This window comes from Manacus vitellinus, unplaced genomic scaffold (assembly GCF_001715985.3).
Source record: "Manacus vitellinus isolate BGI_N305 unplaced genomic scaffold, ASM171598v3 scaffold_12_pilon, whole genome shotgun sequence".
In the NCBI taxonomy this organism is placed as follows: domain Eukaryota; kingdom Metazoa; phylum Chordata; class Aves; order Passeriformes; family Pipridae; genus Manacus; species Manacus vitellinus.
The window spans coordinates 18727523-18737407 of record NW_021938949.1 but is presented as its reverse complement, the minus strand read 5'-3'; the positions used below and the strand labels follow the sequence as shown (position 1 = coordinate 18737407).

General features: G+C 53.0%; 1 protein-coding gene across 1 annotated transcript; it reads left to right on the top strand.

Annotated features, from left to right (window-relative positions):
* Positions 1-261: 261 nt before the first annotated feature.
* TEDC2 (tubulin epsilon and delta complex 2) lies at positions 262-9009 on the top strand. Its single transcript, XM_029957884.1, has 10 exons — positions 262-506; positions 677-777; positions 1038-1133; positions 1421-2093; positions 3497-3550; positions 5412-5496; positions 5829-5937; positions 6162-6263; positions 6629-6840; positions 8795-9009. Exons 1-10 carry the CDS (start codon positions 262-264, stop codon positions 8936-8938), a joined length of 1821 nt encoding a protein of 606 aa, XP_029813744.1. The 3' UTR covers positions 8939-9009.
* Positions 9010-9885: the final 876 nt, after the last annotated feature.

Sequence of the window (9885 nt, the reverse complement as noted above, 5' to 3'; positions counted from 1 at the left end):
GCAAAGAACCACTTCTTTCCTTCTTTATAAACTTCTGTTAACTTTCATTGTGCTGTGCAAAGCGGAGGAGTGGATTCCTGCTGCTCGGCTGCCCGGAACAGGCATCGCCGAGTGCCAGCTATGGGCACTTTTGGGGAACTGCAGGACTTCGCAGCAATATTCCTGTCGGGATCCCAGCGGTACCAACAGGCAGCTCTCACAGCCAAAGGACAGGGCAGATTCCTCCATCAAAAAAAAAACCACAAATCTGCCTCTCTGCCGATGCAAATCCCCGGGCAGGCACAGCGACCTCCGGCCGGGCTGTCCCGGGATCCCCCGGCGGCTGTCCGGATCCCGCGGGCAGGCACAGCGATCCCCGCCGGGCTGTCCGGGATCCCCCCGGCCGGGCTGTCCCCGGGATCCCGCGGCCGGGCGATCCCGCGCTCGCTCCCCGCTGCCGGCGCCGGCTCCCGCCCTTGCCGCGCGCGGGCCTCGCCCCGCCCCTCGCCGCAGGTCCTGGCAGGGCCGTAGGGAGGCAGCGCGGGGGCGGAGCGGCGGGAGCGGGCAGGACCCGGCCGGGACGATGCTGCCTCGCGGGCCGCGCGCGGGCGGTGAGCGGGGGCCGGGGAAGCGGGGGGCCGGGCCGGGGCCGGGGCTGGGTCCGGTCCGGGCCCGCTGAGCGCGCTGGGCCTCGCAGGGCGGCGGCGGCGCTGAGGGCGGCGCTGGGCGCGGGCGCGGAGCGGCGGCGGGAGCTTTGGATGCGGCGGGCGAGCGGGGCCGGGCGCTGCTGCGGCCGTGGTGAGTGCGGGGCGGCCCGGCACACCCTGCGGCCCCGGGCACACCCTGCGGCCCGGCACACCCCTCGGCCCCGCGCCTGGTCCGCGGCCGCGGGGCCGGGTCGGTGCACATCGCCGGCCCCGGCGCTGTTTTGTTCCCCCAGGGGCGGCGAGGAGGAGGAGCAGCCCGCAGCCCGGCTCCGGGCGCTGGACACGGTGAGCGCTTCCCCCGGCCCGAGGGCCCCTCGGGTCACACCGGGGCTGAGCCGGGTTCGGTGTTAGGAGCCGTTCCACTTTTCTGCGACTTAACCCCCCTCTGCCTTTTCCCTCCCACTTTCCTCCTTGGAGTTAGCTTGGAGTCGCGCCTCGGTAATCCAGGTCAGTGGTGAAGTGTCTCTAGGCCTGACCCAGGTGTGGGGTTGTCACTTGCTGAGGTTGGTTCTGCAGAACTCTCTTCTGTGGCTCACACCCATCCTGTGTTCAGGGCTTCCTGCAGCCTGCCTGCATCCTCTGTGCACTGGCTGCTCCCACAGCCAAAAAAAATACCCCCTGCACCATTCATCGTTTCTGGTTCCCTTCTGTAGTACATGGCAAAGCAGATTAGTGAAGAGACAGATGGGCAAGATCCAGGGTTGGACTTTCTGACGTGTCGTCTCCTCTTGCAGAGAACAGGCCTTCACCCAAGGAGCTGGAGGAGCTGGAACTGCTGAACAGGGCCTTAGAGAAGGCACTGAAAGTCAGGAAAAGCATCTTGAAAAGTCCATTAGAGGCCCCGGGAGCTACAGGAAAGAAATTGGCAGGTGAGGGACCTGCTGCCAGGGAGGCTGAAGAGCAGCAGGTGCCTGTACCTGTTGAGGATGTTCCTGAGAGCACAAAGGTGGGAACTGGAAGCAAGAAGCCTGGCTCTTCAAAGAAGCCCTCTGCATACCAGCTAAGAGCCCCTTATAGGACTGACCCAGATGTGAAGAAACCACAAAGGAAAGCCCCAGCCAGATGTGTTTCTCAAGGTCCCAGGACATCTGGGAAGAGCTCCTCAAAAGGGGTGGCTTCGAAACAAAGAGGGAGTCAGAGGACAGCAACTGGCAGTGCCACAGAGGTCTGTGCTCCAGCTGAACCCCAGAAGACACTTGGCTCGTCCAAATCTGCCCCAAATGAGCAGCAAAGTTTTTCTGTGGGGGACTCAGCTGGGGGAAAGAACTCAATAGCTGCTGGCCAGGAGTTATTTGATGCAGGGAAGAAAAGCTGTGGTTTCCTGGGAGAGTCCAGCAAAAAGGAGGACACTGCAGGTGCATCAGGAAGGAGCCTCTCACCTGGGACAGGCATCCTGTGGGAAAAGGGGTGAGTGTGGGAGGTGGGCACCTCTCTTCGTGTTCCACTTGACACTCAGAGGCACATCTCCAAACCCTGCTGGCTGCTGCTGCTCCTTGGGGCCCCAGCCTGCTTTCACTGTCCTCCCATCCCTCTCAAGAGGAAGCATCCTGTACAGTTTAAAAGCCTTTACTGTGGTTGAGCAAGTGGTTTTAATTTAAAGGGCTTCTTGGATGGCTGGGACTTTGAAAGCCTTTCAATTAAGACTGTTGGTATTTCATAGTCCCCTGTGACTGTTATGGAAAGCTGTCTCTGTAGAGCTTTCTTGAGCCTTAGTTTTCCTCTGAGTGCACTTTCTATTATAGCATATTGATTTTTTTATTTGTTCTCTTTTTACACGGTGATAATACATAATGCATGAATTTGCACTCTCTCTAAAGCAGGTGCCCAATGCTCTTTGCAGTGATGGCATCTGGGTTAACCTGTAAGAGGCTGCCCATGTAACTACACAAATCAGGATGGACTAGAATGCAGTTGTTTCAAGTGTTTGGTATGGGAAGGATTATGACATGGATGTTACTGAGATTCTCTGTGGAAAAGTGGCAAAATAATACTTGGAATGTTGGCTTTGCATTCAGGCCACTCTGTCTTGTTTAAAGAATTTCTTTTCTGTGTACTGTTTGCTTTAAAGACACAGTGAAGGTCAGCTCTGATGTCCCAGGAAAATTTTGAGGAATACCTCTCATCTACCACAACCCAGACTGTTGTGTTTGTGCAGGAAGGAAATTATCCCTGTTCACTGGCATTGGAAGGGACACAGGACACTGAGTGACAGTTGCTGGGGGAACAGGGATCTGGATTCAAATGTTTGTGTACTTAAAATCTCAACTGTGGCCTTGGGTTCCTAGTCTGCATGTGACTAATAACTGCCAACCCATTTGTTTTTGTAGTTACAACTTGAGGATTATTTTACTTTGGGGTTAAGAACCATATTCCAATGGAAGCTGGAATGTCCCTTTCCCATTTCTTTGAGTGTGATGTGGTGCTAAGCAAAGCTGCCTTGTCCTGCTCAGGTAGAGCAGCAGGGTTGGACAGACCAGCTTCCCTGAACAAGTTGTTTCCATGCCTGTTCTCGGCCGTGCCAGGGCTTTGCTCCCAGCTTCCCACCTTGGATGAGCCTCTGACAGCTGGTGGCAGGATGCAGGAGCTCCTGCAGGTCAGCTCAGTGATGTCTGTAGAAATTAGAGAGGAGCCTGAGCCTCCTTCCTTGAGGACAAGCTGGAGGCAGTGGTGGATTCAGTCTCCAGGGTTGCTGACATCTCCCATTGCAGCTAAATTAATTCCAGATTTTGACAAAATATCATTTTCCCTGTTGGAAGACAAGGCTCAACTGCTCTCTGGCAGCCAGGATTGATCCTTCTCCTGTTTTGCAGATGCCAGCTGAAGCTCCCCCTTCCCTACAGGATAGCCTATTCCAGGAACTCCAGGTAAGCCCAGCCTGACTAGTGCAGTCCCTCTGCTTAAGGGCTGTGAGGAGGGGCCGGGTAGGGGGCCGTGGCTGGTGGTGGTTCCTGGGCAGGCAGTGACCTCGTGGGGTGTGGGGCTGAACTGGGAGCAGGAGGAGTGCTCTGCAATGCTCTTGCTGAGGATGTGTGTGCTCATGTTATTCTAGCTGCTAGAATTTATTTTCAGAGTGCTAATTACTCTTGCTCACTGAGTCATGAAGGAACTGGAATGTTTTATTTGTGGGTTTAACAGTGCAGCAGAAGCCTCTGCTGGTAGCAGACACCTGTTGGAGGCAGGAGACCCTGTGGGGTGGGTACCTCTGTACCCTATCCACTGAACAATTCCCAAACCAGCCGTGCCCTGCCCTGCTGGGACACCTCTGGAAGCACCACAGCTGTGTGTGTTTGAGGCTGTTCCTGCTGTTCAGCTCGTACAGAGAGCCAACTCCAGAGTTCCTGCAGTGAGGGTGCAGGTGGTTGGGTTTCTGGTGAGCTCAGTGCTCTGGTGCATTCTCCAGTCTTCTGGAAGGGTTTCCCACATTTACTCTGAGAAATCTTGCCATAATTCAGCAGATTTCTCATTATGTGCTTAATTCAGATGTTAAGCTTAAACCCTGTCTTAACTCTAACTATAGCCCCTTGTGCTGCCCTCAAGAATTTCTCCTCCTCTTGGGAACTGTCATTTATCAGCCACCAGTTTGTTAGTTGCCCTTCAGCAAGTTGTAAAGACTTTATTCCCTTAATTTTCACTTGTAAATTGAGCCTTTCAGCATTCTAATCGCTCTGGTGTAATTTTATACTTTTCACTATTGCTTTCAACTCAGTGACAGATTGAGAATAACCTTTGCACTAAAGAACCCTTGTAGAGGGAATGCATCTTGCCTGGGAACTTCTGTTTTCTCCTGTTCCATTAATCTTGCCACTTCTTTGCATAATGTATTTCTGAAATCTGCAGTTCCTAACATGATTTAAAAGACACATGCACATGAGTTAGACAGTCAGGCACTGCAGAACTATTTTAAGCTTCCTCCTGATGGCTCTCACTGCAGCAGATTTTGGGAGATTGGCTTTTTAAACCAGTTCTTAAGTAAAGGATATTATGGGGACTGTGTATCCATGGGGATGGTGAACTCTGTAAGTGAAATGCATCTCTCTGGTAATGCTGCTATTTGTGTAGTGCTTTATTTAAAAAACTGGACTCTGGTGTGAACTCCTGGCCAGCTTCCTCATGATACTGTCCTTTAGCCTGTGTCTTGCATCCCTGATGCTGACACACTGCTGGCATACTGCCTGCCAAACATAGCATTTTGTCCCCCCAAAAAAGGATTAAAGGAGAATCTTGAGGAAGTTTGGCATGTGAAGGAATTGGGGTGAGAGTTTGTCCTGTCTGCTCTTCTTTTTGTGCACCTTTACTAACAGAACAACTGTGCAGAAATGCAGATGACTTGCTCCTAAGAAAGGAAGGGAAGATTTGGTGTTTCCTATGGGACATGAACATAGGGCAATACAACAGAATTAGGGATGTACTGCAAGTTCACATTCTGCTTCTGGAAATGTGCTGTCTGTCTTCTGATGGCTGTAAATCCTTCCCTTTAAAACAAGTGGAGAGGGGAACAGGTGTTTTGCAGTGTCTAATGCTTTCTGCAGGGTGTCCTTGCTGATCTAATACCAGCTGTGGGAATGAGTTGGGAATGGTTAGTAAATAACCTGTGAGAGAGGGGGGTGATGGAGACGCTTGTAATTAAAGCACTGATGTGTCACACTGGTGTGTCACGGCTCAGTGTGAACACTGTCTGGTACAAAGGAGTGTAACTTCCACCTCCTGCCCCTTTGGAATTTTCAGGGCATGGGAGAAATGTCATCTGTGCCAAACAAGTGCAGATGCAGCAGCTGCAAGGGCCCGTTTTATGGAGAGGATCCAGACAACTGTATCCTTTCCCAGCAGGCTCCGGGTACAGTTGCTCCACAGTGAGCTCCCAGCTGGAGAGAGTAATGCCTCCAATACCAGCACTTCAAGCTGGCTCTCTGGGAAGTGGGGTTTTTCATAGTACAGCTCTCGAGCACTTACAAAACTCTTGATCCAGCCAAACATGGCTACAAGGCAAACATGCCCTACACAGCTGTGCTGTGCTGTCCTCAGCTTCCCCCTGCAATGCCACTTCCTGGGCTGTTCCCTCTGTCCCTGCTCCCAGCTGGCCTGGCCAGGGATGCTGCACTCAGCTGGTGGTGTGGAACTTTCCTTAAGCTGCTGCTGTTTGAGTTTTGTTCACCGAAGGCAGACTTCAGTCCTGCAGAGATAGAGGAGGAATTGAGGGTCCTCCAGGATGTCTCCTCCCATCTGAGGCAGTATGTGGAAGCTGAGACTGCAGGTAAGAAGGAAAAAAGGGGGTGGAGGGGCAGAAGGTGGAATAAGGATGGTCTGGACTCCAGTTCCATCTGTTTTGTGTCCTTGCCATGTGCTGGACTTGAGGACAGGAGCTTTGCCTGCCTAAAATGAGGGCTGGTGAACCCAACGCTGCTCTGGAAACTGGTGTCTGGGGAGGAAGGTTCCAGTATGCTCATGCCTGCTGGGTTTCCTCTGCTTCTCTTGTAGACCCTCCCACTCTACAAAGGGAGTATGAAAGCCTTTTGACCTTGGAGGGTTTGCAAACCACAGTTGCTCAGTGCCTGCAGAAGCTGCAGCTTCTTCGAGCAGGTGAGTCAGTCCCCGTGTTTGTGGTCAGGTGTGAATGTGCTGGAACAGTGGTTTTCCATCTGTGCAGGACACTGTGGACAAGGTAATTTTTCTCCTGGTTATCCTTAATGGTAATGGAGCACATGAAATTGTCTGGTGGCAAACAAAGCCATGGTATCTGTGTGCCACGCCTCTGTGTTCAGGAGAGGCTTGGAGCTTTTAACTGCTGCAGTTCAGGAGGGCTGGGGAAGGAGCTGCTGGGGACACTGGATGCCATAGCTTAGGATGTCCTGATTGTGCTGGGAACAGTAAGTAGATCATAAATTCTGCAAGTACAGATTTAACTTGTGTGGTTTTGTCTCCTGCCTGTTCTTGCCCCCTGGCAGCTCTGGAGTCCCAGCTGAGGCTGCGCCCAGACTGCACTGGGGATGTGGGAAGCTGCTCCCCAGCCTGTGTCCCTGCCAGGGGACAGATATGTGACACTGCAGGAGTGCTGGCTCTGCCTCTCCTGTGTTACTCCAGCTTCCAGGAGCTGAGGGACCTGTTTGCCTTGAAGCTGCAAGTGTCAATGCTGCACCAAGAGATTGCCCTACAAAAGGTGAGTCTGGGAAAGTGTTAATGCTCCTGGAGCAGGGAAAGGAAAGGGCAGTTGTGGGGCACCAACTGCTGGATGGGGTCTTGATGGGGAGCAGCAGCACAGCAAGCTTCCCCAGTCGTGTTTCTGTGTTTATGCCTCACGTCCAAGTCCCCTCAGTGCCTTGCTGTCTTTGTAGGTGAATGGAACTGACTGTTTTTTGTTAGAGCCGGAGCAGAGGCCTTTATGTGTCTGACCCTCTCCTGATAAGGTTTTATTTAGCTGTTCTGAAAGAATTTGGCAGTGGAGGATGTTGGTAATGCCTGAAGGCCCCTTTTGTCAGCCCTTCACAGTCCCACGAGGGCACCCACTGTGTCATTCTCTCCTGTGTGACCTCCAGCTAGTGAACTCCTCTGCTCTCTCTTCCTTTCCTTTTAAACCTCAAACCACTGTGCTGCTAATCTTGATTTGACCATTCTGAGCCTGTGAGAGCAGGGTAGGAGGTGTCAGCTTCTTCAGCAGCCCGAGCAGAGAGCTTGCTGCACAGAGATTACTTGTTCTTCTCAACCAGCAGCAAAGGGCAGAGAAGATCTATGAAATCACATCCACTGTTGACCTGAATGATAGAGCCTTTGGAAAAGTAATTTTTTCTAAGCCACAGAGGAGTTATTAATAACTGGCTGCACTCCTCCCTCTGGCTGAAGATAGATTGCTGCCTGTCCTCAAATGGGACTTCAGCATTATAGTCCTGAATTATGGATTGTGAAGGTTTTGGGTTCTTTATCTGCCCAAAATGAAGTGATGACCAAAGCCACATTCCTGCTGCTCTGTGACTGACTCAGTTTCCTCTGCACATGTATCCAAATAGGTGTTTTGTGGTAGATGAGCTCTGAGGGTCTGAAGCAGCTCTGCAGGGTGAAAATAAGTGAAATTGTTGGAACAGGTGAAATGAGTGGATGTGATACAAGATAAATATCCTGGGAAAGGATGTACCTATTTCTGGACCAAGCCTGTCCATTGCCTTTCCATGGAGGAATGCCAAGTATCACAGAGACTCCTGGTAGCTCTTAGACTCTCTTTGGTGGTGAAGGTCTGTTTCCTCTGTTCTTACACATCAGGAGCAGAGCAGATGGATGGAAAAGAGAAGGATATCTCTCTTAGGAAGTAAAGCAGGGCAGCATTCTTTCATGTGCAGCTTTCCCCTTAGGTAGCTTTCATGTCTGTAGAGACTTCCCAAAGATTACCAACTGTGTCCTGCTTCCCTGTCCTTGTGCAGACATATGTGGAGCAGTATGAAAATCCCAGAGGAGGTCTGCCTGAGCATTAATTCAAGAGTGGGGCACCAAAGGCCAGCTTCTGTCCTTTGATTGGAAGTGACCTGTGCTTGAGTTGTCTCTCACAGTCCTAGTCCCAGAGCTGATGATGCTGCATCAGGGTGGTGTTGGACCTGAGCTGAGGTGGGCTGAGATCCTGAGCTAGGCTTAATGGACCAAAGACCAGGGCAGGGAATGTTGGCAGCTCTAGCAGCCCCTGTAGCCTGTTTGGGCTGGAGTTGGCCACTCACCCATCTGTCCTGGATTAGCTGGGAGGTGACAGGAACAGTCCTGAGTGCTTGAACTTACTGCTGGGTGAGCGAGCACTTCACTGTGTGGCTGCAGAGCTCCTGAGCCAACACCAGCTTTAACTTCTTGCAGGGTATGATCTCATCCCAGTGCTGGGCCTTCCCTGTGGCAGAGGAGCAGCGTCTCCACTTACCTCACTGCTCTGGGAACACGGTGGCTGCTAGTGTAGCTCATGAGCAGAGGATGAACAACTCTGCCTTTGTTAAATATGACAAAAGAAAGTATCTGTCAATCAATGAGCACGTTATTAGTCATACTGCTCTGATTAGATTTCACTTGTTATGCAGCCACTTTGCTTCAAGGAGTCCTGGCAATGTGTGCTGGCTCTGGTGACGTGTCCCCCTTGTCCTGCCCAGGTGCTGATGGCAGAGCTGCTGCCTGTCCTGGAGCCCAGCCCGTGCCCGGAGGGCTCTGCCCGGCTCTTCCGTGCCATCCACACCCAGCTCTGCCAGGGGGGCAGGAGCTTCCCTGTGCTGGTGAGGGATGAGCTGGGGGACTGAGCAGGGGAGCCTCCTGCTAGTCCTTCACACACACAGACAATTCTGAGCAATAAATCTTTTCTGTGAACTTCTTTACTCTGCCTGTTTGTTCAGCTAAAGTCCAGGGGGTTGTTTTTGTTATGGTTTTTTTTTCTTAATTTTTGTTGGGTTTTGTTTCTTCTTTTCTGTCAGGAGGGTTGGAGCCCCTCTGCTCTGGAGCCAGGCTGGGAGAGCTGGGGGTGTTCAACCTGGAGAAGAGGAACAGAAGGCTCCAGGGAGACCTTAGAGCCCCTTCCAGGGCCTAAAGGGGCTCCAGGAGAGCTGGAGAGAGACTTTGGACAAGGGCCTGGAGGGACAGGACAAGGGGGAATGGCTTCCCACTGCCAGAGGGCAGGGTTAGGTGGGATATTGGGAAGAAATTCTTCCTGGTGTGGGTGGGGAGGCCCTGGCACAGGTTGCCCAGAGAAGCTGTGGCTGCCCCTGGATCCCTGGTACAGGCTCCCCATGGCAGTGGGCACAGCCTCAAGGCTGCCAGAGCTCCAGGAGGGTTTGGATGATCCTCTGGGGCAGGGGGTGTGAATCCTGGGGATGGTCCTGGGCAGGGCCAGGAGTTGGACTCGATGACCCTTGTGAGTCTCTTCCAACTCCGCGCGTTCTGTGACCGATTTTTGCTCTGTCACATCTGGCGGTTGTTCCTGGGGCAGTGGCAGGATGGTGTCGGGATGCAGTGGCCTGGGAAGGGCGGGATGGTGTCGGGATGGTGTCGGGCTGTCGGGATGGTGTCGGGCTATCGGGAGGGTGTCGGGATGGTGTCGGGCTCTCGGGATGGTGTCGGGATGGTGTCGGGATGGTGTCGGGCTATCGGGATGGTGTCGGGATGGTGTCGGGATGGTGTCGGGATGGTGTCGGGATGGTGTCCGGCTATCGGGATGCAGTGGCCGGGCCCGCCCCGCAGGTGGCGCTGGGTC

Coding starts and splice junctions, on each gene's coding strand:
- TEDC2 (XM_029957884.1), top strand. CDS start 262: ATGCAAATCCCCGGGCAGGCACAGCGACCTCCGGCCGGGCTGTCCCGG. Junction 5,497..5,828: donor TGGAGAGGATCCAGACAACT/GTATCCTTTCCC, acceptor CTGCTGTTTGAG/TTTTGTTCACCGAAGGCAGA. Junction 5,938..6,161: donor TGTGGAAGCTGAGACTGCAG/GTAAGAAGGAAA, acceptor CTTCTCTTGTAG/ACCCTCCCACTCTACAAAGG.